Source organism: Opisthorchis viverrini (genome assembly GCF_000715545.1).
Source record: "Opisthorchis viverrini unplaced genomic scaffold opera_v5_10, whole genome shotgun sequence".
NCBI lineage: Eukaryota > Metazoa > Platyhelminthes > Trematoda > Opisthorchiida > Opisthorchiidae > Opisthorchis > Opisthorchis viverrini.
Window position 1 is genome coordinate 800,346 of NW_008751666.1, and position 27,884 is coordinate 828,229.

Here is a 27,884-nt window from a genome sequence, read left to right on the forward strand (position 1 = left end):
TGTCGACAGTGAGAGTAAACATCCTGAGTTACGGATAGTATAGGGAGTATAGGAAGAAAATTCAGGGCAGCAGTCAGCTATGTGTGCCCGCCGGTAGATTAAGCGATGCAGGAGGCCTAGATTCAACCTGATGCGCCTTAGCCATAATGGATCCAGCCCAAGTGATGAGCACCGAAGACGATACGGTAGTGTGGATGACACCGGAAACAGGGACTTAGTAAACAAGCGCTGTACATGCTCCGCAGCAGTCCGGTATGCCTGTGAATCCTGTGAGGCGAATTCAGGGCTGGATGCAAGAATGGGTCTTACAAATTGTCCAAAGATGGCAATTGAACATGATTTATTATAGAAGGGTCTGCGAATGCAGGCGCAGAGCTTGCGAGCTATAGCCACTCGGTACCTTGCATGCCTGTTAAAGCTAAATGTGCTGAAATACCTTGGGTCTATGTCTCTCACTTCGAGAAGGGCAGGAATCGAGAGATCATTAAAAATAAGCATCCCAGGAGGAATCTGGAATTGATGTGACGGGCTGGGCATTGTGGAACAGCGAAACAAAGACGGATTAGAGGAACAAAAAGTTAAAGATTTCAAGTCAGGCTGAAAGTTAGCAAGAGTAGAAACAAAGTCACCGGCCTTAAACGTGTAAGCTATCTTAATGGCATCAGCGAACAAAAGAGGGGATCCATGGATAATCGAATCAGTGACATTATTGAAGTACAGTAAGAACAGTAGGGGCCAGACACACTACTCTGAATAACTCCGCTGGTAATGGGAAGGGCTGAGGAGGAGAGATCCCCGATTTTGGTGGCTTGGTTTCTCCCAGTGAGGTAAGAAGTGAACCATCGCAGCAGTGGGCCTCAACACCCCGTAGATCGTAATTCGTCGAGGAACTTGGTCGTGGGGAACTTGGTCGAATGTCTCACGAATATCAACATAGATTAGAATAATACACAGTCCGGCATCGCAGGCGGAATAAATATGATTAAAGAAATCAACCTGGCATGTGTTAGCTGACCGCTATGCCATAGACCTATACTGCCAATTGTTAAGGGTTTTGGCGCTGAGCACGTAATCCATGGCAGGGACTTTGATAAGGCGCAGTAGAGTAAGGGACAGTAAGCAGGTATGGTGGATGCCACGACAGATGGCTGAGGCAGTTTGTGGACCCGACTTATACAACTTCGGGATCACCAAGCGTACCAAGAAAACCTACAATCCCATATCGGTTTCGTTCCAGCTTGTTTCCCCGACCAGGCAGAAATGAATGCCGCTGCTCAATGAACTGCACATCCCAGCCAAATCATCTCAAACGTGACGTCCGTCACGGGGCCCTCCAAAAACTGAAGCATGTCAGGCCAATGATGGCACCGCACCACCATACTCAGTTTGATAGCACACCCGCAACTGTTCTATTCCTCTTCCTAACCGAGCCCTCTTACCTTTTGTTTTCATTGACCCAACTGCCAATCATGACATTCATTCCAATCTGTTGGACTACTCGTTCGAATTCAACTTCCTCTGTGTCCCATCCAACCAAACCCTGCACCTGACTTCCCTACAACAGTGCAACAAGTGAGTCTGCCTGTTCTCAGATTGCAACATATTTCTGAGACTAAACATTCCATGTTCTCTCAATTCGAATTATCTCATCTCCATCTCCACTTTTGCTCGTTGCGACTCCGGCCATTTACCCGACCGCCCAAGGTCACTCAGGGCCAGAAATGGTTTTTCAATTTTAGTTCATGTCAGCCGACTGAGCCTTTGAGCTAGTCGGACCTCATGCCTATTGTTCCCTACAAGTTGCAAAAGAAACATTTTATTATTATTTAATCGAGTACTTCCCACTGCTTATGACGTTGTCCCCTTTTTGCTCGATCCCCACTACCCGCAAACGACCCTGTCATACCCCAGCCTGACTGTAAACGCATGATCATGCCAGACGGCTTGCCACCCGCAAGTTGGGAATATACATTACATTGTATTATATGGTAGAATGCTTCCACTGCCTTGAGATTGTGCCAGTGATAGGAGAGATATTGAAGCGATTGAGGATGACGGTGGGGACGTTTGGGCCACCAACTTTTAAGATAAGCGAAGGGATACCGTCGGCGCCCGGGGAATGAAAGTCTCTAAGGCAGACGAGAGACAGAGTTACTTCAGATATGGTAACTGAGAGTGTGTAGAGTGTGAGGCTTGTCTTGTTAGCGGACGTGGTCACTTCGTTACCAGATGGGAGGTAGTGAGTTGATAGGGTCAATAGGAAGGGAACAAATAATCTATACTGCATGTCAGAATGATACCCCCACAAAGCGTGCCTGGCATTATCGACTTCTATCTTTGTACACCCATTCCAAGACTTGTCGTGCCTTGAGCTTTGGGTTGTGTCGTTTCCGATACTTTGCATCACCTTTCACACTCCATTGCAATAGTGATTTTCATTTGTCAACGTTTTGTTATGGCTAAATATGAGTAAAGATATTCCTTCATGGGGAAAATCTTATCTCGCATGTCGATGTTTATTGGGAACTCGTCAAACTGACCCACACAGTATAGTTTCCCACCACAAGCGGCCGCTTTGTCCATGTATGAGCCGACATTGCCGGTCCTCTGCCGACACCCAATAGATACCGATCGCTTTGCATACGTGGAACATTTACAGGAACGTTCGTCCGAGCGTTCATCTAAGGATGTATCTAACTTGTTGGGGTACGTCCAACCATAACCAGCGACTATGCACCTCAATTTACATCACACTTTCTCCAACGTCTCGACGAATTACATGAATACAGACGCTTTCGTATAACCTCGTATCATTTAGTCAAACGATTTTGTTAACACCTAGAGGCATCTCTTTGGGCTTACCAAAGTTAACTTAACTGGTCCGATCGGTTTTTACTGATACTTGTAAACTTAAGGGCAACGGTCTAGTCTTCCCCGCAATGTTCGTCAGCAGAGTTGATAATAATGGTGTTTATTTCCCAAGTTGTGGATGCCATACAGTCAGGTATGATAATAATGTTACAGTCAGAATAAATGCATGACTGTTGGGGATTATGGGCACAGGAGGGAGAGCATTAGACGAAGTAGGCATGATCACCACTAAACCGGCACGGGAAGGAAGCACAGTCACCATGCGTTTTTGGAGAGAATAACGGGCGACATCAGATCGTTGTGATTTGAAGGTGGTGGGCCAAAAAACAAAGCGAGAAAGGGCTAAACAAAAGGCTTCCTGCCTGACACACGACAGGAAAAGCGTAATGGTGAAAAATGAGTATCCAGAACATCAGATCAAGTGAAGCAACAGGGCTGACGTCATCCAGCCGGTCATGTTGAAAGAAAACCTCAAACAACCGGTAAGGCCTAATGGCCTTGGTCTATTGGACTCATGATCGGGGTCACAAAATATGTAAGTGGGGATGACGAGGTGGAGGGATTGGCAATGCGGATAAGTGTTAACAGGAATCACAGAAACACGGTGTACAGCGGAAGTGTAGAGACTCACAGGTGTCGCTGTTTTAGGGTCGGGCATAATAGGTCTTTGGAAGAGTGATATGATGGCAGCACGCAAGCCGGCATACGAACTGCATAGAAAGTTATTGAATTTTGTGGGATGCAAGGGAACAGAGGTTAAGATGAATATGCCATGGAGGCAGCTGGGGACAGGTGGGAAGTTTATCACATTTGCAGTTATGGAACGAGTGGATGAGGGCACGGTCTAGAGAGGGACTGGAATGGCCGCGTGTGTGCTACAAACTGAGTACGGCAGTGTCTTGCCATCCTTGGCCTGACATGCTTCAGTCATTGGACAGCCCCGTAACAGACGTCACATATAAGGTGATTGGGCTGGGGTGTGCAGTTTTTTAGGCAGCGGGATTAATTTCAGGCTGTCCAAAGAAACAAGGTGGAACGAAGCCGATATGAGATGGCAAGTTTGTTTTGGTCCGTTTGGGGATCCTGTGGTTGTAGGTCATGGGCCAGGTTGAGGGGATAACAACCAACCGGGTCGTCTAAACCGGGCATCACCGAACTTCAAAGAATTTGCTCCCACTGCGAATTATTTCATCTCCATCTCCACTTTTGATCGTTGTTATTTCATCGGATATTTCTCACTGTATATGAGGTTGTCGTCTGTTTACGCAATGCGCGCTACCTGCAAATCCCGCAGTCATGCTTCATTCTGACTGTAAATGTATGATCATGCCAGGCGGTATGCCACCCACAAGTTGAGCATAAACACTATTATTATTATTATTATCCGATCTTCATGGAGATTCCCTCGGAAAACGCATAGTAACTGTGCTTATCTGCACGTGCCGGTTTGGTGGTGACTACGCCTATATCGGATTATGCCCACACCCTGTGACGCTGTCCCTTTTCCTACCCCCTGTGCCCACAATTGCAGTCAGTAACGCTTTTATTTCTACCGAACCATTATGATCATGCCTAACTTTATGCCATCCACAAGTTGGGAATAAAAATAATTATTAATTTCACTTGTGAGTTTCAGATAAACAGCGGTCACCGAACGACAAGAGCAAAGCCGACCCGGAAAACTTGAGCGAAGGCTTCGGTCCTGTGCATCAATCCATGAATCCGTGAATTCCGTGAAGTAGACTCACTGGTGTTGGTGTTGTAGGGAAGTCAGTTGTAGATGGTAATTTTGATAGGATAATATGCATAACGGACGCCGTGATTCAAATGGTTGAACTAGTGGAAGGAGCAAATTGAATTTGCAGCGGAAAACCGGGTCGGTCAAATCCAAACGAAGGGTTCACTGGGTTGGGACGAACGTCCCAGAGGCAATTAGAGTTGGGTAAAAAACGTTGTAATTACTGGCTCGGGTGGGAGAGAGGTGAGTGCAGAGGGTGACTAAAATGTTGCGGGACTGCCATCAGAGTGGGCACGGCGGTGCTGTGACATCACTGTAGCGACACACTTTGGTTTTCGTACAGCCCCGTAACGGACGTCAGGGTTTCAGTAACCGGACAGAAGATACACATTCTTGAGACAGCTGGATCTGACTTAGATGAGGGAGTTGACCCATATAAAGTCGGGCCGATTTAGAGTCCCGGGTAATTTCGATTCGGTTGGGAGACCATCCGGGTGTGACCTTCAGACCAGCCATACTGAATGTATAACGGTAGTACCGAACACTTTTAGCAGCTGCTGGCGAAGTTCAAATAATGTGGAGAGGAGGGAATGGTTAAGTAGTAAGATGAGAGCCAAAGCATCTGGTGATGCTGGGGCATCAGATATTAAGGTGAGCAGTACAAAAATAATCCTAAAGCGATGGCAGCAAGACAAGTAAACCTACGAAAGGGGGATTTTGTTGGCTGGTCTAGCTGAGGTAGCTGGTGTGCTATGTGGACACAACAAATCACAGTTAGCGAGCTACTGCTAGGCGCGTACGCAGTATATGCAGGCAACCATGCAAAGGACTATAATGGTTGATGAGAGTTGTCTTTTATGTGCACCGAGGGCCATTTGATTAGAAGGCGTAGAGCCAAGACAACAGTTATTTGGTACGTTTAACGTTGTTGTAATTTGCCTTCTTGATTCACAGTTCAGCGTGTACATCGAAAAGACTACTCGGGCGTATTCTGCCTAGGATTCATTTGAAGCATCGTATGTTTCCAACGTTGGCTTTCCACCTAGGAATTGTGCTCCAAGAAGAAATCGTCCACAGTAAATTGTGGCCCGAAGTGGTGATTATATTGTCAAGAGTGAAAATTTTAATGAAGACTACGTCCTGAAAAAAGCGGATGTACAAAACAGGCAACCGCTTGCACACCTGTATTCGAGAGTGATGGTCTGTCTATAGTGATACTTTTGAGCAAAGCGTGCGTCTAAGTGATCAACATCCTAATTGCTATCTGTTTGGCAGCTTCAAAGATGCCTGAGCCACGCCAAAATAAGTGGTTCATCACGTAGCCATTATTTTACTGCAGACTAAATATAAAGTCGGCTCTGATGATACGTTTTGGAAGACAGCAGCGGGCGCAACGGATAACTCGCATAGTTTTTGGAGGCACATGTTTGTCAGAAAATGATCAGCGGTGATTCAGCCACACATGCCTTTATTTATCTGCTCATGCCCGACTGAGATGCTACTTATTTCGGCTAGCAACGGAAATGGGTTCATGTGGGTGTCGCGAAAACCTATGTATATTGCTTTATGGTTGTTATTCCAGAGGAGTGCCGAGGACCGCAGGGTGTGCAGTTACCAAAGGCTTCTGAAAATTATTGAGCCACTGCTCCAAATTTTCAGGCCATCTGCATATAGCAATACTGGAAAGTTTTGCGAAAGCAGGGGTAAGGGGTGGGTGACGATCATGAAAATATGTGACGAGAGAAATTACTGGTGACTATCAGGAACTCAAGGATTTTTAAGAGAGACACCGAGTCGGAGTAGGATGCTTCATGATGAGGAAGAAGGCAGTTACTGTGAAGCTTTACGCAACTCCTGCTGAGGCTCGTTTTGAATCCTGTCGTAGACCCCCGAAATGTAAAAAAGATTCGATGAGTGCCTACCATTGGCTCGGGCGTGTTTGTGGGGTTGGGATAAAGTAGGAGCAGATTGACTCAACGGGAACGAGGCGAAAATTGTTTCTGAACAGATTAAATGAGTTTTCTAGAAAGAATAAATATTTTTAATGCATTTTGGTGACTTTTATGTACATGCACAAGTCATTGGAATCAAATGTGTAGTGTTTGGATATCTTATGATGGCTTTTTCCTATGATGATTGAAATGGGTTGTGAAACGAACGCCAGGCAGGAAGGATGAATATGGATGCATCTTTCAGGGGCAGAAGATGTCCCTTGGTACCTAATAGTGACAGGGACTTAGGGTTGGCGCTCGTTCGGACCCAGGATAGCACGATCAAATGCATGGATTTCTCCGTAAGCAATTGTGCTACTTTAAACAAAGAGACCTAGAACTCATCAGGAGGGTTTTGGCGTGCCATCGACACAAGTTCGGTCAATTGTAAGGCCTAGACATGCAGGATCGCGGACTTGGGTGGGCCGTTAGTCCTTTGATGATGGCAATTCCGCTTCGCCTCTAGCAGGACATGATACCCATTTCTTGTCTTCGATGGAGAACAAGCAGCAGTTGTAGGCAAGGAGGCGCCGCTTGTCCGGATGTTCCCATATGTTTCGGCCCAAGAGACGTCAAAACGAGCCTATGGATTCAAGTTGTCAAGCTGTTGACGGTGGAAGAGGGGAATTACTTGGGAGGAGGCAGTTATGAGGCTTTCTTGATTTTCCCTGAGGTGGAAAATAGTCGGACCCGGTCGAAAGTACTCAGGAATAGTTTCGTTTGCGGAGATCTTTGGCGGCGAAGGGCATGCCATAAGATTTTTCACAGCAGGTAGAGTACCAGAAAAGATTAAGGTAGTCGCTGTGTCCATTTGGTCGAATGCTGCGATATCGCCTATCTGGTATTGCTCGCTCACGAAGACAGTGCTCAGCATGGATGGATTATATTTGTTGTGTGTTGTGATTGTCGTAAAATAACGAGGTTGAAGCCCTCTCATCAAAGCATGGTGCGTTGAAGTGACCGAGAACGAAATATTGTGAGCAGTCGAGAAATAGGGATGCGGTTGGTGTGTGAAAAATGAATTCTTCTTCATTGTACGCGGAGGTTGTATGCAAGTCCTGTAGGCCGTGGATCACGATGGCGCAAATACGGCGTAAACTGTTAGGCATTACAAAGTGGCAGTGGAGATTTGGGTTGTTTTATTCATGGTAGATTGTACTGAGCCGGGGCGCGTACTCACTCAGTATGCTTGCTGGAGGAATAAAAGCGACCCACCACGTAGCATGTGGGATAATTTCTTGACACAACACATTCGTATTGAGTGAAGTTTCAGCAAATGAAAAACAGTCTACGGCTTTTCACCTTCATCGGGAGGAAACAGCTGTTCGAATCTCGCGAAACTCCAGGGAGATTCGACTGGGAGGCTGTGGGGACAGTGATGCACGCCTTTGGTAGGCGTTGTTACAAAAGCTAACGGAGTTTGCGTAAAAAAATTCAGTTTTCTCTTGGTTGCTTTTCTGCTTTACCAGCTAAAGCTTGGAGGGGAATGGTGCTATCTGGTTGGATGAGGTTGAATGTAAGCTGTTGAATGGTGGAGATGGAAATATCCAACAGTGTCGTGAACAGATTAATGGTTCCTGTGTTGACATTTGGATGGAGAACCAAACACCGGATTTTTGGGGGAATTAGTTGGCAGATGATGTTGATTACGCGAATGGTGGATTGTTAGGGTTTAGATGGAAGGAGAACAGTTGAGTGCCATGGATATCGGCAAGTTAATGGGCGGATATTTTTTGAACTAGAAAACAGGTCGAGCTTCCATATAAGTGCTACAGGATGAAGAGTTACATAGAGACCTGAGGGGGCCACTTGCAGGGTTGGAATGGAACAGAGTCCAAATATTCAGTTAATTGGCCTCTCAGTTTAGGGATTAGCGCTCCAATTCGCTTTGGTGGCTAATAGAGCCCGATCAATCGGTGGCGACTGGATCATCTAAGGTGATACTCTGTCGAGAGATGATATGGTTTGGCAACAAATATGGTCACTAATATAAAAAACCAGCCGACTGCAGGTGCGTAGGAGACCGTGTTGTTTGAGTTGGCTATGGGGCGTTTCGATTGCGTGGGTTTGTGACTAAACGATTCGATGGAGTCGAAGAGAATAAACCAGGCATCGTGTTCGGGAAAGGGAGCGGTGATAATCGCACGCGCAGAAAATAAAATACCACAGCTTTGGACCCTGGAGTCCTGGGTCTTGCGGCCCCGGACGTTGATTTGTTGGTTTACGGGAGTCCGGGAGCATACGATTCGCTGTATCCTGCTTTGACAACGCGCGGAGCCAAAAAACAATGGACTCTTCTTCGTGGGGAAGGGGCAAGCTTGGCGAGGTAGGGCGAGGGTTGGACACGTTCAGAAAACCAGATTGCCTAATTGGTCGTTGCATAGGGTTGCGTGATCACTATTAAAAAACGTTGACTGGTCACATCCCACCTGGGATCATTTGTTACAAACTGAAGGGCTCACATAACGAGACTTTCTAATTGCGCATCGGCGCGGTCAGGTGTAGTCCCTCCGCGGCGATTGCCGCACCCATGGAATATTTTAGAGGCTGATTCTACTGCAAGTCCACCTTTCGATGTAGCAACTCGGTGAGTGAGGTTTTCAGCGCTGTTCTTTCTTGAGAGGCCTGAAAGATCGCGGAAAGTGGACCAACACGAAAGTCCCCGTTTCACTAGTCGGTCCGAGATTTCAAAAAAAATGGCGCTACGAAAAAAGCGCATTTTGAGTGTTTTGATGTGTTTGGAATAAGCTAGTTGTTGAATGGAGGAAGTTTTGAAATTGTGATATAATAAGCAGAAATAAATGTACAGCACTGTTATGTACTATGCAGCAGGAGCCACTGATTTGTACTGCCTGAGTAACGCTCTCGTTATGGGAGAATCCACAGCAAACTTAATGGAATCAAATAAAGCCACTGCCGCAATGTACGCATTTGGCCACGTCAAACAGAGTAGAATGAATCCCTTTTCACAATCTCGGAAGTCTCTTGAGGACATCGCTATACTATGACGCAGGTGGGCTGAGAAGTATAAGTTAATTGAAATTGCCCGGTCCCCAGTAAACTAAACCGCCACTACGTGGCATCTACTATGAGCTTGCACGCGAAAGTGGAATATATGGATTAGGCCACAAGATGAGACAACTGTAAATAAGCGAAAAAATTGTCAGCGATTTCCCCAGATAACAAAAAACGGAATGCTTCAAAAGTACCGCCGTCAAAGTAACTGCGCAGCAGTGTAGTTTCAGAATCCATCACCTTCCCACAGCTCTATTCTGTACAGGAGTTAATGAATTAAATTTGAACGAACTGATTATTGTGGTAGCACTTTATTTGTTTAATTCGCCGGTGAGTTCGGTGCGCGCCACTTCGATCCTTTCGCGTGGAGGATGAAGGCGTCGGGTGATGTATGTCGTCTCTTGGTACTCATTAATGGTTTAGCTTCGTCTGTACTCTGTTGTCGGGCGGAAGCTACCGACCGACAAGGAACCGAAGACAGTTCCCTACCGTATGCGCATCTTCGCTCCAAATTCAGTTGTTGCGAAATCAAGGTTTTGGTACTTCATCCGCCAGCTGAAAAAAATGAAGAAAGGCAACGGCGAAATTTTGGCTTGTGAACGCGTGAGTGCATATTAAAACCCAGTGAATATCATTATCTGGTCTGTTGCTATTTTTGTCGCCCGGCATAGTACTTGCAGCAGATTCGCTTTGGATTGCCCGAAAATTCCCGGCTCTTTACATATCCCGAAAGTCTAAACCCAAACTTACACATCACGAAGCCCAAGAGCTTACGGAATGCGCTTCCGAAACGGCTTGGCCTGTGCAGTTGTGCCCATTAACAAATAGGTTTGCTGGGATGGTCCATCATTTGATCCATATTTTTCAGGCTGTTCGGCGGTAGTCGAGTGCAAACGTAGGTTGGTGAATGTTTGCTTTTGAGTAATTGACCTATGTATAAAACTGGAACATCGATTGTATCGAGCACAACCATCCTGAATGGTGACAAAAATTGATAAGGAGCCCAAGAGGAAGCCCGTGTTTTTTTCGACTCTCAGCTTTTGGAAGCAAAGCGCGACATTATGCCTGTCATGAGCTCTCCTCTCACTGCGTTAAACTCAGAGTGAGTGGATAACCAATCGGCGTTAGCTACCGAACCCCATGCCACCCTCGTGATCCAGCCGTCGTGCTTGTAGGACAATCTATAGAATATCACTACCACCACGTTTCGATTCTTCATTTTCGTGACCTATGAGGAGTTTATGAAAGGCTCCGTAGGATTTTCATAATAAATATGACCTTTATTTGGTTTATATGCACTGCAACAGCGTTTTTGAGTGTTTGTTCCAGTCACACTTCGTCCTCGCCCAAGGTGTGACGTTTTTTAAGTACGTTCCCTGGCGACTTACACGGTCTCTACATGCATCTGATGAGTGTTGTTGACACAAATCAATGATACGTAAAGCGCCATTTAGTGACTGTGTATAAATGTACGGTAGAAAACGAGGTATTTATCATGCAGGTTCAATTTGTGTGGTACGAACTAAAGAGAAATTTTTACGAGTTTGTGGAAATGTATACACGACCTCGTTTTCATGCGATTCATAAGGAATAACAACTATCTTCTGAGATCATCGGCTTTCTATGCAGATGTTTACAATCTTAGCCGTTTGCTGCAAGACTGAGGTGGTAAGTTGCTACGTTTCCTGAAAACATTGTTTATCCAAAGTCATGTCTGTAAGATTCCGTGCCTTGTTAATTCTCTACGGGATGTCCAGGATAACTCGGAATACATGGGCACCAGGTGTCCAGAAACATCGATGTGCAGTCCGTTCTTTCATACCACAGACGACCTGATACACCGAATTGACCCGGTCCTCATTTTGAAGTTCTGGAAGCACTGCATATTCCACCCGAATGGTACTGTCTTCGGACCACAATGCGGGTTTTAAATGGGAGGATTTCTACCACTTCCATTGTGAAGTAGTCGTCCCGTCTGCGAATAGTTAACATTTTCGCGTAGATGGTTCCGTTCATAGGCAGCACTAATTGGCGGAATCCTTTGTTCTCGCTGCGCTTTCTGCGCAAAGGTGGGTGTGGACGATGGCGTTTAAAGTTCCACTATTTGAGGCAGATACTCAACAATGCAGTGGTTTTGAATAAACCTCGAAACCGAATTACCGGTCGAACTGTACCATATTGAGTTACGAAGTGCTGAAGTGTAGCACAAACACTATAGCTGCCAAAGGTCCGGATTAGTTTTTTTTTCAGTGGCAAGCCCCAACATTCCACAAGAGATGGCTCGAGTGGTTAGAGCGCAAACTAACTAACCGTAAGGTCCTCGGTTCGAATCCGACCTCTATCTTCCAACATCACCTGTCCAGGTTTGCGCAACCTGGCGGTATCCAAGCCCTCTTGGTACCTTCGGGTGGCATGGCAGCTAGGCACCGAAAGGGTGTAACAACTTATCGATTCCCCCCACCAATTCAGCGTATGATTATTAACTTACAGAGTTCGGTGATGTTGATATTTCCGCCGGGAATTTTATTAAATGTGTTCTACTCAAAAGTGTTAGTCGTGCAGTCTCTGGTTTCTTCAGATATGATGACACTGTCTCAGTTGGTCCTCCTACGGGTGAATTCCATGGTACAAGGACTTTCCTTATGGTTACGCTGACCAAAGCGACCTTGTGGCCCTGACCCTATGTTACGGTTCGATCACGCTGCGAGCAAAACAATATGGTATGCGGATCATGGCAATACTCTATCCCCAGCTATGTTGCTTGATCCAGACCCCTAGCACGGCGGATAGTAAGAAGACGAAAAACCTCGGACACAAACCTTAATGATCCAACAACACGCGATCAACAGGCGATCTTTGGAAAAAATGGCAATTCATATATATTCATAGTTTGACCTTGAAGACGCCGGAAGTTCGCTAACACATAAAAATAGGGTTTTTGGAGGGGTATTGATATCCCCAGCACCTCCCCTTGTGAAAAGTCAGTAACATGCTCGACGGGGGTCGACCTGGATACGTTCCGGCTGACGGCGGCGTCGGTCTGTCCACCGCCTGAGAAGAAGTGTTGGATCAAATACTGAGCTGCCGGTCACACTCTCTTTCGAAGCTGTCTCAGTTTTCAGCTCAAAAGTATCGAGCAATATGTCCAACGGTATGCTACCCGAACATACTTGAGTTTCCGGCGTGCTGTTAAAGCGGAGTTGGTTTTGATGTCTGGTCCAGGTGTCTTGACCAACCGACACGTCGTACATTACACTACCGCGTTTGCGCAGGATACGACCTGCAATCCATGAATCATGTCCTGGGCGATAGTCACGGACAAGCACGGGCGTTCCCACCTTGAATGGAGTTCCAACTGCCACCGGTATGGACCTTGACTCAGTAGGTTGTGTTGGCAACATGGAAGAATGCACAGTTCTAAGTTTACGGCCCATGAGTGCCTCTGCAGGTGACTGGTGGTTTGCCAAAGCGTCATTCGGGGTCGTTCGGTACACAAACAGGAATCTCTGAAGGGCTTCGACGGATGTCTCCTCCCCTCGAGCTTTAAGCAAAGCCCTCTTGAATGTGTCGACGAACCTTTCTGCTTGACCGTTCGATTGTGGGTGGTACGGTGGTGAACGAACGTGTGTTATCGCATGTCGAGTGCAGAAGTCGCGGAACTCAGCAGAGGTGAACTGCGAACCATTGTCTGAGACTATGGACTCCGGTAATCCATGCTGACTGAAAATGTTGGATAACACTCTCAGCGTACTAGATGTTGTTGGAGATGACACCGGAACGATTTCTGGCCACTTGGAAAAAGCGTCAATCAAAACCAAATAAAAAGTGCCATTTATCGGTCCTGCGTAATCAATGTGGATCCGAGACCAGGGCTTTTCAGGTCGAGGCCAGGGAACCGGTGGTTGGTGTGGCGGATTCTTTGAAGCTTGTTGACATCGGGAGCAGCGTTTTACAAAATCAGTGATGTGCTGGTCCATGTGCGGCCAGTATGCGTAACTGCGAGCTATTGACTTCATACGGTTGATTCCTGGATGTCCAGAATGGAACTGACGAAGAACTCGATGGCGTAAAGGTTGCGGAATCACCACGCGATCTCCAAACATTAAACAATCTTTTACGATCGCTAATGCATCTCGGCGATGAAAGAGCTGTCGAAGGGAATCATCTTTGAGATTCGAAGGCCACCGAGAATTCATGAATCGGATCACCTTTTGAAGCGTTCCATCAGCTGTGGTAGCTCTTTGAACCTCTGTTACTGTCACGGGCAGGGCACGAACGGACTGGACCAACTGTGGGTCGGCTGGGTCCTCAAATGCAACATGCGCAATAACCGTGTCTTCTTCGGGTGTTGGCTGGTTGTTGATCAGCCGAGATAATGCATCGGCCTGACCGAAGTCGGTGGTGCGTCGATATTGAATATCGAAGTCATAACCCAGCATAATCAGGGCCCATCTTTGCAGGCGGTTGGCAGAGTGTACGGGAACACCTTTCCTTGAGCCGAAAATGGAGAGCAATGGTTTATGATCGGTAAGTAGGGTGAAACGGCGGCCATACAACATTTTGTGGAAACGCCGAACCGCGAACACTAAGGCCAACGCTTCTTTCTCTATCTGTGCGTATCGCTGTTCTGCTGGGGTTAGTGATTTCGACGCATGCATAATGGCCCTCTCCGATCCGTCTGGAAAGACGTGTAGAATGACGGCACCGACACCAAAATTAGAGGCATCAGCTGCCACAACGATCGGCAGCTTTGGGTCGTAGTGGGTAAGTAGCAGATCAGAACTGAGCATCGTCTTTAGTTTGCAGAATGCTTCCTCGCATTCGTCTGACCAACACCAGGGGACATCCTTTCCAAGCAACCGATTTAGCGGGGGCCGGATGTCGTGCAACGAAGGCAGGAATGCCGAATAGTAGCTGATTAACCCCAAAAGGGAACGTAATGATGGTACATCCTTAGGAGGTGGCATCTGCTGTATAGCTCGAACGTTTTCCGGGTCAGGATAGCGACCAGAGGCGTCAAAAATGAACCCAAGATATTTCACAGTTGTCAAGAAGAATTGACACTTCTCGGGACGGAGGCGGAGGCCATTGTCCTGAATGCGCAGTAAGACGGCATTGATTCGCTCACGAAGCTCTTCGGGGGAAACAGCAACGATCAGCACGTCGTCCAGGTATGCGACCACACCTGGAATGCCAGAAAGGATGGTGTCCATCAATTGCTGGAAAATTGCTGGGGCGGTTTTGACGCCAAACGGAAGACGGTTGTACTGATACAGCCCGCGGTGTGTGTTGATTGTCAGTAGTGGGCGTGATTCTGGTGCGACTTCAACTTGAAGGTACGCTTCAGCCAGGTCGATTTTGGCGAAGAACTTCCCACCGTTCAGAACAGTGAATAGATCGTCGGGTACTGGTAGTGGATAATGGTGCTGCTGGATAGCTGCATTTAGGCCGGTTGAGAAATCGGCGCATATGCGGATGCCACCGTTAGGTTTCTTTACTACAACGATCGGCGCTGCCCAGGCAGAGTAGGATACAGGGGACAGAACGCCTTGTTCTTCCAACCGTTGAAGTTCGGCATCTACCAGTGGGAGGGAAGCGTACGGAACTGGTCTCTTTGGACGGAAGACTGGCGTAGCTCCCGGCACGAGGTGGAGGACTGCTTGTGTCGCAGTGCACTGACCGAGACCGGACTGGAAAACAATTGGAAATCGCTCCATAATGTCGGATGCATGATCTGGATGCGCTGTAGGAGACTGAACTGCATTGCAAACGGCGCTGATTGGAATGTCGGCTAACCCAAGGCGATCGAACCAATCAAGACCCAATAGGTTCAACTCAGTTGCCGTTATATAACACGACCCCACAAATGTAGTTCCTCGAAAAGATACACAGCACTGGAGCTCACCGGAAAGTTTTAACTCTCCACCGCAGGCACTGGTTGCAGTTCGAGCTGCTTGTCTGATCGGAGGTTGCCCGAGCGTGCGCCAAAGCCTCTCCGAAATGATGGTAATGTCCGACGCAGTGTCCAACTGCAGACGGATTGGATGACCATTTACGGTGACTGTCAGATACTTCCGGTTACCTGGCGTGTTGATCTGGAAAGTAGCCAGCAAACTGAGAGAGGAGCCAACAGGGTTCGATTTCGGTTTGGGACGGATGCGTGATGATTGCTTTGAAACAGCAGAGGCCGTATGCATCAGTGACTGACAATATCCATCTTTGTGTCCCACGGACTTACATTGGCGGCACCGATGCTTCTTGTAAGGACAGAACCTGACGAAGTGCCAGGCTCCACAGTGCCAACATTGTGAAGGTGGTGTCTTCTTTGAGCCTTTGTTTTGCTTCGGACCAGAACACTGCGAGGTCGATTTGGTTGGGCCAGAATTGACAGGGCCAGGCTGTTGCGTATCCTGGTGTATTGCATGAACCTCGGAACCGCCATGACCCCCGAGTTGGACCATCGCGGTGTCATGCTTCAGGTTAAGCAACCGTTGACACTCCGAGGTGACGGCCTGCAGCGTCATGGATGGGTCCTGCTCGATGCGGCTGAGGAGTCGGGTACGGATTTCTGCATCCTTCGGGGATTGTAGACCACATATGAAAATCAGCGACTTGAACTGATCTTCCGTTAACGATCCGAGTTTGAACCGTTCGCATTCTCGGTTCACGATGCCAGAATATGTGAGGAAGTCGTCTGCATCACTCTTCACTAGCTTCATGCATCGATAACGGATGTTGAAAAGTGACGTTTGCTCACCGAATATTTGTGAAAGCGTGTTGACCGTTTCATCAAAAGTGAAATCGCGCGGGTTTTTTGGCAGAATATAGTTAGCGTACTTATCATGCTCTGCGGGTCCAAGTTTGCGGAGCAGGAGGCGAACCTTCCAACTATCATCTTGAAGTGAAAAATCGACCCTGAACAGGTCTTCATAGCGACGAAACCAAGCATCAAACGTTATGCCAGCTGAGGGTTCATAGCAAAATTCGTTGATACTGCCAGCGATTCCATCAACCGACTGTGGGACACTCGACGCCGCCGGTGAAGCCAAAGATGTAGTTGATAGTCGCTCCGTAAGTACTTTGATGAGTTGCAGTTGTTGCTCAAACATTACTTTGAGTTGTTCTGCCTCCATCTTGCGTCGCCAAATATGTTACGGTTCGGTCACGCAGCGAGCAAACAATATGATAATGCGGATTGTGGCAATACTCTATCCCCAGCTATGTTGCTTGATACAGACTCCTAGCACGGCGAATAGTAAGAAGACGAGAACCTCGGACACAAACTTTAATAATCCAACAACACACGATCAACAGGCGATGCCCGGAGCTTCCGAACCCAAGTCAGTGGAAAGAATGGTATCCTGTACGTGGTCGGATTTAAATTTTCTTGGAGTATCAATAGGCCATTGATTTTTCATAGTTTGACCTTGAAGATGCCAGGAGTTCGCTAGCACACATAAAAACAGCGTTTTCTGGGGGATATTGATATCCCCAACACCTCCCCTTGTGAAAAGTCAGTAGCGTACTCGACGGGGGTCGACCTGGATACGCTCCGGCTGGCGGCGGCGTCGGTCTGTCCACCGCCTGGGAAGAAGTGTTGGATCAAATACTGAGCTGCCGGTCACACTCTCCTCTTTCGAAGCTGTCTCAGTTTTCAGCTCAAAAGTATCGAGCAATATGTCCAACGGTATGCTACCCGAACATACTTGAGTTTCCGGCGTGCTGTTAAAGCGGAGTTGGTTTTGATGTCTGGTCCAGGTGTCTTGACCAACCGACACGTCGTACATTACACTACCGCGTTTGCGCAGGATACGACCTGCAATCCATGAATCATGTCCTGGGCGATAGTCACGGACAAGCACGGGCGTTCCCACCTTGAATGGAGTTCCAACTGCCACCGGTATGGACCTTGACTCAGTAGGTTGTGTTGGCAACATGGAAGAATGCACAGTTCTAAGTTTACGGCCCATGAGTGCCTCTGCAGGTGACTGGTGGTTTGCCAAAGCGTCATTCGGGGTCGTTCGGTACACAAACAGGAATCTCTGAAGGGCTTCGACGGATGTCTCCTCCCCTCGAGCTTTAAGCAAAGCCCTCTTGAATGTGTCGACGAACCTTTCTGCTTGACCGTTCGATTGTGGGTGGTACGGTGGTGAACGAACGTGTGTTATCGCATGTCGAGTGCAGAAGTCGCGGAACTCAGCAGAGGTGAACTGCGAACCATTGTCTGAGACTATGGACTCCGGTAATCCATGCTGACTGAAAATGTTGGATAACACTCTCAGCGTACTAGATGTTGTTGGAGATGACACCGGAACGATTTCTGGCCACTTGGAAAAAGCGTCAATCAAAACCAAATAAAAAGTGCCATTTATCGGTCCTGCGTAATCAATGTGGATCCGAGACCAGGGCTTTTCAGGTCGAGGCCAGGGAACCGGTGGTTGGTGTGGCGGATTCTTTGAAGCTTGTTGACATCGGGAGCAGCGTTTTACAAAATCAGTGATGTGCTGGTCCATGTGCGGCCAGTATGCGTAACTGCGAGCTATTGACTTCATACGGTTGATTGCCGGATGTCCAGGGTGGAACTGACGAAGAACTAATCAGGCGAGATAATGCATCGGCCTGACCGAAGTCGGTGGTGCCGCGATATTGAATGTCGAAGTCGTAACCCAACATAATCAGGGCCCATCTTTGCAGGCGGTTGGCAGAGTGTGCGGGAACACCTTTCCTTGAGCCGAAAATGGAGAGCAATGGTTTATGATCGGTAAGTAGGGTGAAACGGCGGCCATACAACATTTTTTGGAAACGCCTAACCGATAACACCAAGGCCAACGCTTCTTTCTCTATCTGTCCGTATCGCTGTTCTGCTGGGGTTAGTGATTTCGACGCGTGCATAATGGCCCTCTCCGATCCGTCTGGAAAGACGTGCAGAATGACGGCACCGACACCAAAATTAGAGGCATCAGCTGCCACAACGATCGGCATCTTTGGGTCGTGGTGGGTAAGTATCAGATCAGGACTGAGCATCGTCTTTAGCTTGCAGCATGCTTCCTCGCATTCGTCTGACTAACACCAAGGGACGCCCTTTCCAAGCTTTCCATGCTTGTAAGTGCGCCTCGGCAGCTTTATCCAAGATAGCTTTTACGACGCCTTATTACGGTGGGCTATGATTTGTGAATGGGAGCAGTAGACTGCTGAGGTTCATTTGGGCGATCGTCCTTGACTAGGATCAAAAGGTAGTTACGTGCTATCCATAGACTTTGCAGCAGTGACTTCCGAAACATCGAAGGCGCCTGGCCACATGGTACTCTGTTCAGGTTTACCAACCCCCGATACAGATAGACCACATCAGGACTGGGTATAGACGGTGTGAGTCAGTCACTGATTGCCGCTCGTCCTGTAACACCTATGTGAATTCCGATCGTTCGCTTATTCGTTGCTGCCTCCCGTTGCGCTCTTCAGAGGCGCGCAAGGTATGCACACCGCTAGACCGGCTCCTGGCGTGATACAGGCCTTCTAGAGCCGCCTACCAATGTATCTTTCGGACAACACGGCTTCTGTTGCTGGCTCTTACTGGAGGGTCTGCAACCCTGCAGAGAACTGGGCGCTCCATGTGGGAAATGGCGCGACCAATCAGATGGAAGCACTAGATATCGAGCAACATTAAAATTGCTCAAAGGTCGGATGCCTTCCTGCTGGTCGAAATTGTAATACCACTAGGTGAACAATCAAAGTTCTGATCAAAAAGAGCATCTGCGTGGATTGAGAACCCCGGTGGATCTAGAAGACCGAAAAGATGAAGGAAACGAGAAACTCAAAATGTATATAGTGTTCCAGCTTATATGCGCAACAGACCCGAAGGGGTCTCCACTGAGCGAAACAGTCAGACAAAACGGCTTGCTTACCTCCAAGAACATCGCTGGAATCTTTGGGGTAAACACTCCCAAGAAAAATCCAACTTAACGCCTGTAGTTGCTCATTCGGATTCTGGATCCTCAACACATCTCTGGACAATGTACTTGGAACCTTTGACGGTTTCGGAAATGACCGAGTGCCTTTTTTCGTAGGCCCCCATCCCACTTTTCTTCCATTATGAGTCTAATCAGACATCAACTTAATTTTATGGGGAGGGGGCGAAGCATCAGTGTTCTCCTTTGGTGTTGCCTTCATTAAAGACGATTAAGACGAGCCTGATGTATATGGTTTGGGTTGCCAGGTTGTCCGTTCGTGGTAATTACGACATATGGAGCTTAGTGTAGCATTTTGTTAACATAAACTTGTAGTGGGAGTCGATGACTTAGTTAATCGATTATTGATCCGTTGAGTAGAATGAGAAGACTTCGCCTAAGGATAGGCTTTATTCAACATATAAGCACAGTATAGGCTGAAATGACAAGTGAAAGTGAATTAATGGAAATAGCAGTAAAGCGTAACTTTCACTACAAAACTGTTTTGACAAACCTTTGTTCATCTGGTTTAATATCAGATGTATTCCGCGTGTACTTAGCTCAAACGTATTGACACATGGTTCGCCACTGATACCCCTCGTTTGGGTTGCCGGCTAGTTATTTTTATCAGGCAACTCATTCTGCATGCTTGACGATGTGGATCACATGGATCGTGTTTAAGCATGAGATGCGCATATCCCTGGGCCATCGCACTACCGAGACGGCTTAGCCAGGGGGTCTCGGTGCACACTCGCCCACCGCACACCAGGCCACACCTCCAATATGGGCTGCTGACATGGCCTGTCACGCCCCTAATGTAAACGAGAGTGCTATTCTAGAAGTCTAGTTGGTGTCCCATGTTTAGCGCCCCTTCTGAATGGCCGACGGTGTCTATCGCCAGGTTGTCAGCCACCCTGTTTCAGGAATTTGGTGGTAGATAACTCTGCCGTGATTCGTCTCCGACCACCCTCTCTGTATGTACGCTGGCTGGGGTATAATGCACACATGGTTGTTCGGGTAAATATTAGGGCAATGGTCGTTCCGTTGGCACAACTGTTAACGTCCGCTCAAGCGTGACCCTCGGCACATCACTATTTTGTTCGAGTGGGAGGGGAATAGATAGGGTTTGATCCCGCGGCGGTGGCGAAGCCGGCGTAACCTAATACGTTCAGAAAATTACTTCTGTTTAAAGACTATAGAGCCGTGTAGCCAGTTTAAAGTACAGTCTCTTGAAGTCAGTTGGTCACACCCTTCTGACTGGGCATCTGGCATGTAGGTGGAACTAAATCGGAAGCGATGATTTTTCCCCGGGAAATCACTAAAAATGGGCTCTTCAAACCTCCGAACACTGTTGGATCAAACTGATAACCGGATCGACAGTCATACATGGTTTCATTTGAAGTGAGACCGAGCATTGGCCGTTTCCAGCTGTCAGCTGAACCACGTTGACCTGCGCATAAAACTTCAAAAGTCGAATCTTTCAAATGGATGGGCGGTGTATCAACAAATGCGATACTATGAATACAACAATAAAACTGCACAAACATTAACGCGTGGGATTATGCCGGATCCTATACACCAATTTAGGGACTGCTAATTCCATATGGGATCCTACACAAATAGGTAGGTTCAAATTAACTCGTGATTGGCTCAACTACACGTGCGATNACACGTGCGATAATCTCAAAGAGCTGTTCACGCTCGGCTCAAAACAAGGAAGACGGTATATGCGTAAAACGGAAAAGATAAAGGAAAAATAGGGTTCTGCACAATAGAAGAGAGGGATCACACCCCCCTCCGAAGCAGGCATGGTTTTCCTTGATCTGTCAACTCCGTTCACCGATGGCAAGGAATGAGATAAATGCCAATGGTACAATTTCTCTCTTCACAAACGCGTCCCGCTATCCGGAGCATGCACCCATGGTCGGTGAAAAACTAGTCTTCAACTCCCTCCAACAGGCGGTTGCGAGGTATATCGCGCCTAAGCTTACCAGGTGCAGTCCCAACTAGCACCTCGCGAATATAACTATCACTTCCAATCTTGGTTTTAACTATGGTGTCTTTATCCCATGCGCGTTACTTGGATTTTCGCCGCTGAATAGTATAATCTCCAACTCGAATTTCTACGGTTTCGCATCAAGATGTGTCAACTGTAAAAGTGGGGTGTACCTCTTCAACTATCGACGCCAAAAGTGTCGGCCAGTACTTTCCCCTGTCCCCAACATCGGGTATATCTGTCGCATATGTTGGTTGCATCACCTGGTAGATCAAGCTGCCCTCTCAATAATAACAAGTGAATTGAGGTCAGCACGTCTGAAGAGTCTGAAGAGTCGCAGACAGGTGCAATAAACGGTTTTTAAAATACCCTACACGTCAGTGAGAAAAGTAGATAAAGGTTCGTCCACCAGCAATTGATCTGCATGTTGACTGCTCCTGACTAGGCCTGAGTATCACGGTGCGAGACATGGTCTCTGCGGATGGGTGATGTGAGGCGTCTTCTGGTTTTCGACAGCCGGTGCCTCATGCGTGGCTGATTCTGGATGGCGTCAGCGTGTCAGCAACGAGGTGATTGGAAAACGGGTATTTGGTTGTGCTGCAAGTACTTCAATCCGGGAAAACATCCAGCACCACCGACTACGGTGGCTCGGTGATGTGCTACGCGTTCCGCAACTCCGTCTACCGAAACAAGTATTGTTCTCCGCGCCTCTTTCAGAATGGCGCAAAAAGCGAGGTGGACAGCGCATCACTTGGCAGAAAGGCCTGAAAGAGATTACGAAACGTCTGGGTGTCGTTGGTATTGTAGGAATTCCAGTATGGGGCTCCCGTGGCCCCACCTGTGCTTGGCTGGAGACGTTGCAAGAAGTGGCGGCTACTCGATGTCAGTGGCGTTCTTGCTGTCAGTTTCCTTCTATATTGTCTGATTTAACGTTTGGAGGTGTAGGCACCTCAGAATGCTTGACAGTCCAACACTAGATTCACTCTCTCACCCACTCTTGTTCTCATCCTAGCGCTTTAAGTATAGTTAGACGAACCTCATGGTTGTTTGGTAGTGAAGCTGTTGGTGTCTTTGATGGTGGTGACTTTCCACGGTGCCTCAGAACCACAAGATAAACACGCCTGGGCATCGTATCAAAATAGGACGTCATCACTGAGATTGAGTCAACAACTCACTAACATGACCTCACCAGACAAACCGGCTAAGCGGTCCCACCAGGATGTGATAGCACGCTCGCTACGAAGATCAGTTACCTTCCGTACCCTCTAGTATGTTATCACGTGCAAGCAATATCAAACGAACCATAGCAAGGTTTTCGTTTAGTGGATTAATTGAAGCAGTTTCCATTAACAGCGTCAGTTGGAGCTGACGTCCTACCGACCACCTAGCCGAATTGTGTCCCAAGCTAGATAGGATACATTGTTGCATAAAAGAATGGCGGTGGTCTTCCTGAGATCCAGTAGTACGCATACGGAAACCAAATTCGTTTTTTAGCTGTGGTTCTCACCGCTTACTGCCATTGTTCTCCGATAAGGCCTTTTTACTACTAGATGACGTATCGTTTCCTAAATGTGTCACTCCATTGAGACAGCATCGCTATCGGATGTTAGTGGCTGTGGTAGCTGCTCAGGAATGGGGGGGGTCTCGGACAGCACTTCTGCGTCCACTACCTTTAAATTTAGTACTACGGAGGGATGAGAATGACCACATTTAATTCGTTCTCACATACCATTTGTGCAGCTCAGAAGCATCCGATTAGTGGAGTTGCTAGTCATGGATGCGCTTTTTGGTGTCCTTAATCCAGTTGTGGTTAGGTGAACCAGCTCCGAACAATAAAGCGATTCTGGTCAGTCCCGTGGGTGTTCCTTCCAGAGGTCTCGTCTCTGACCATTGCCGTCATCACTTGATAAGTGGGAAGGGGTCATTTTCATGTCGAACGCTTCCCAACGATCTGATCATTCCGGGGCTTCACGCAAAGGATATAATATGATTGGAGTCCCGAAGACGTCTCACGCTTGGGTTTAGACATGCCATTGTGAGGCTTATAGCAAACCTTGATTACCTGACAGACAGGCTTTGGATGTGGGTGGGATGTGGACTGCGAAGTCCGATGCTAAATTGCAGGAGTGTATGGAATCTGTACGATTCGAAACACCTCGTCGCTGGTGTGCGTATCAGCATACCGCGAGGTATTCGTAGCATTCAATCGCTCTTCTGGGATATTATCACTAACCAGAACGGTTTTTCTAGCCGAATCAGATGAATTCCTATTGGCGTGTCCAGTAAACGTATCCCGCCAAAGGTCGGGAAGGTGCGAACCAGAGGAGGAAATAAAGCCATTGAATTCAGTTTTTCTCAGGATAAGTGGCCTCCGCTCACCGCTTGAGCTGCAAGCTTGTGTACGACAGCGAGGTGTCAGTGTTGATCACTAATTTCATGCCGCGGTGATGTTTGGGAAATACGGGGTGAGTAGTTGGAATTTCCGCACTATAACGGGGTGGCGAGCCGGGACTTGCCTTCTCAGGTCTCCGGGATATCGCTTGATAACTTATATAACCATGTTTGAAGCACGCCGAATTCAAGCTTACTGGTTTCGTTTTATTTTTGTTGTACTCCTTTATATCTCACGCATGTATTCTGCAGAAGTTGTCTGGTGTCGAGAGTTTTCAGCAACCTTGTGAATAGTTTCCTTTACGTCTGGTAATAGTCGTACAACAAAGAAGAAAGAAGGCCCCTTTGATCTTAGAACACACCTATGGTGGGCGACGGTGTGCATGGCACGTGTTACAACCACCTTTATCTAGTGAGCTTCGCTTTGTGGCGAGCGAATTTGACCTATTACTCTACTCACTCACGGACAGTTTTTCTACGCGTCATCGAAGACGGTTTAATGCAGTTGATTGGGTGCAGCGTCCAGTTGTAACACCCTTTTCGGTGCCTGGCTGCCATGGCACCTGAAGAAAGCATGGGGGCTGTTCTGCCTGGTTTCCCAAGGCTAAACAGGACAAGTTGGGATGCAGAGGTCGGGTTGAACCACGGACCTCCCGGTCAGTAAATTCGCGCTCTAACCAGAACAAGAACGTTCACAGAGTAGTGTTCCAGTCCATCCTTCAGCTCGGTTTGGTTTATCACAATGACACGATAGGCTTGATTGATTGGGCCTAATTATCGGACGATAATGATGGTGCGATGACTTATAAGGTTCGTTGTCGCAAAACACGTACTCTGTCGTGGTAGCTGGCCAGTAGAGCAATCCGGCCTATCCGGTCGCCGAGTTGCCATGCCAATGTTTCGGGCTATATTAAGAATGACCCTTCTACCCCATTTTTACCTTAGCCCAAGACGACTAAACGACTGACGGATGGGCCTGGCTGGTCTAGGTTGCAAGTTGGCCGACGGGTGGCCGCCTCGTATCAATAACGGCTGCACATTTACCGGCCCGGCGCAAGCTGTTACGTTGGGCTAAATACTGTGCATAAAAGGATGCAGTTGTGTCGTATTAACACATTGCCACATAGGGAGCTTGGTTAGTTACGCCTTTTTGTGTACAATTTTGGTTGTTAGGTTTTCAACCGCAAATGGTACTTTTGTACTCTTACTTAACGCAAGCCTCGTAATGAGCTCTGGCTGGAACGCAAATAGGTTGATGCGTTTTTCAAACACGGATAACTGCAATCTGGTTCGTGCAATAGTTGCCCGTTTCGGTCATCCGGTTCTCATACTCCGGACCGCTTTTCACCGTCACTCTTTTATAAAGGTAGATGTGATTCTCAATTACAGGTTCATTTTCGGTTGCACATTTACCGGTCTGATGCAAGCTGTTGCTTTGGACTAAATACCGTGCATACAAAGATGCAGGTGTCGTATGTGTTGAGTCGCCACGTTGCCACATACACCTCATTAGTATTCTCTTATCACAACGACTTTGTACTTGAACTTGTGATTTCAGGTTAATTTTTATATTGGCCTGGATAATGAACGAAATCGGGGTTTTCACATTTGTCTTATATTCTCAGATACACCCACGGAAGCCTTTGATGGTGAAGAATTATGGGATTTGGTTACGTTATAACAGCCGTTCTGGTACGCACAATATGTACAAGGAGTACCGCGACCTAACGGAGGAAGGCGCTGTCACACAGATGTATCGGGAGATGGCAGCTCGTCATAGTGCCCGTGCGGAGTCAATTCAGATAATTGACATCAAGGCCATCCCTGCGTCCAAGTGCAAGCGGGCGTACATCACGCAGTTCCACGACAACAAGCTGAAATTCCCACTACCGCACCGAATCACCAAGTCTCTGCATCACCCACGGTTCACAACCAGGAGGCCTATCACAGCATTTTAGGCCTGTGTTTAATGAATAAAAGGTTTTTTGGTTTGGTTTTTTTCTTGAGTGAAGCCACTGGTTTTCTACCGTGGGCGCACCGACTGCTATTCCTGTCATTCCGAGATGTCTGCTGGGATAGTCTTTTGAAATAGCTTATCACTGAGTCCTGTCATCGCGATGGTTCCGCCGGTCATTCGATCGGGATCACTCCAGTTCCTATTTTCCGTTAGTTTTCAAAAGTTCCAGCTGGCATTCTTCCGTCCAAAGGGAGAATTTCGGCATGGAGGTGTGACGCAATCGTACTACATTGTCTCACTTATTGTAATCTGTACACCACAAGCGTTTCGTGGTCATTTTACGTGCTTTTGGATGTTTTTGTAACCCTAGGAGCTAGTGAGATCATAAATAAATCGAATTTCCCTGGAGTAGGCATTGACAAGATGAGTTTGGGTCCCACGTTCGTGAATGTTAACACAACTTGAGTTTATCAGTTGCAGTTCGGTTCACATAGCTTTCTTACGTTTTGGTTTCTGAATGAACGAGGCTGTGCGTCAGCTGGATATGCGCTGAGTTACCGTGAACGTCAATAGTAAAAGTTTGCATCCTGTCGCACTTCACTTTGAACTCTTTATGGGAAGTTATTAACTAAGTGCTCACCTTCGGCGAAGCGTTTCATCAACTTGTTTTTTTTCCTCGCAAGATGAAAAAGCGGTATCGCTGGCTTTTGTAATGAGGTGGTGGATTTATCTTCTTCCCAACTGTTTGTCAGTGGTGGAATCGCCACCCCCATCCAGACAACTGTGAACGCGCCACAACCAAAGGTGTAAGAAATTAGCCACGAGGATGTGCCCGGAGATGAGAGGGAAAGCAACCTATTGGTGTTTAATAAGTTTCGATCTACTCCATTCTGTTACTTCCATCACCAGTTGCTGTTATGAGGATTCTATGCACGTAACCCAGACAAAGCTAGACCCAAAAATATGGAGGGGTCAATTCCATAGTGTCGTTTTTTGGACGGTGAGCTCAATTTAGGAGGCTGATGGATCCCCTCCGGTTCTGGAGAGTTTGTTTTCTCAAGGCTCCGCCAAAATTCTCAACGGTGATTCTGTCAGTGATTACTGAACATAGTTCAGTCCCGAAACCTGGTGTTATGGCATTAACTCCGTCATTTTCGCACTTGGCGAAATCGGTAGGGCACCTAACTGGTCGAGCAAATGTCACCAGTGCATGCATATCCCTTTCCTATTCCCTCACTTCGGCGGACGAAATTGTAGCAGTTGAAGCAACGTACATTAGGCATGCGCTCAATTACTAAGCGATTGAACTGAGCTTTGGCAGGACTGCTTATGGAGTTGAAAACTTGTTATTTGGGTCTCGTCCTTCAATTTCTGTACTCGTCGAGCTTTCTGTTCTGGTACCCCACCATAAGTGGCGCACACCAGACGTTTCCTGTGAGGTCCTCGTCTCAATACGGCTGTTGGGATAGAGAAAAAAATGTAGAGCCAGGTCACCAACCATGGTTGCGTCGGGAAAACGATTGGGTTTAATCCCAGGGCCTTTTGTCGCATGGGGCGATTGCTCGAAGCCAGCGACAGTTTGCGCATTGTTTAGACCTCGCCAGTTGGCTGTGGTCCCCAGAATTTAGCTAACCTCCAGCGACCACCTGTACTTGTGGGTAAAGCGCTCAACTTCTACGTCTGACAGCGTAGGTTTGGTTTGTATTGGTCGCACCTACTATATGGTTTTCACTATAAAGGGTGACCGCAGCGTTCAGCTGGACCGGTATTCAAGCTTTCGAAAGCTGGAACTAGTTTGGGCCATCAAAGGATTATTTTTAGGTCTGGTTATTTATAGAATGAGTAAAAAAATGGTTTGTGGTTCTATTAATTCGGGTTCGATGAGGGTTTCTTCTTAAAGGTGCCTCTCTAGGGTGGATGGTGTGGAATCCTTTTTCACGCTCAGGAGATCAACGAACACTTATAGTAATCTTGACTGATG

General features: G+C 47.4%; 1 protein-coding gene across 1 annotated transcript; it reads left to right on the plus strand.

The window, feature by feature from the left end:
• Positions 1-9,949: 9,949 nt before the first annotated feature.
• On the plus strand, positions 9,950-26,332 carry T265_00954 (hypothetical protein; the record flags this gene model as incomplete). Its single annotated transcript, XM_009164869.1, has 2 exons — positions 9,950-10,218; positions 25,572-26,332. 2 exons carry the CDS (start codon positions 10,108-10,110, stop codon positions 25,902-25,904), a joined length of 444 nt encoding a protein of 147 aa, XP_009163133.1.
• Positions 26,333-27,884: the final 1,552 nt, after the last annotated feature.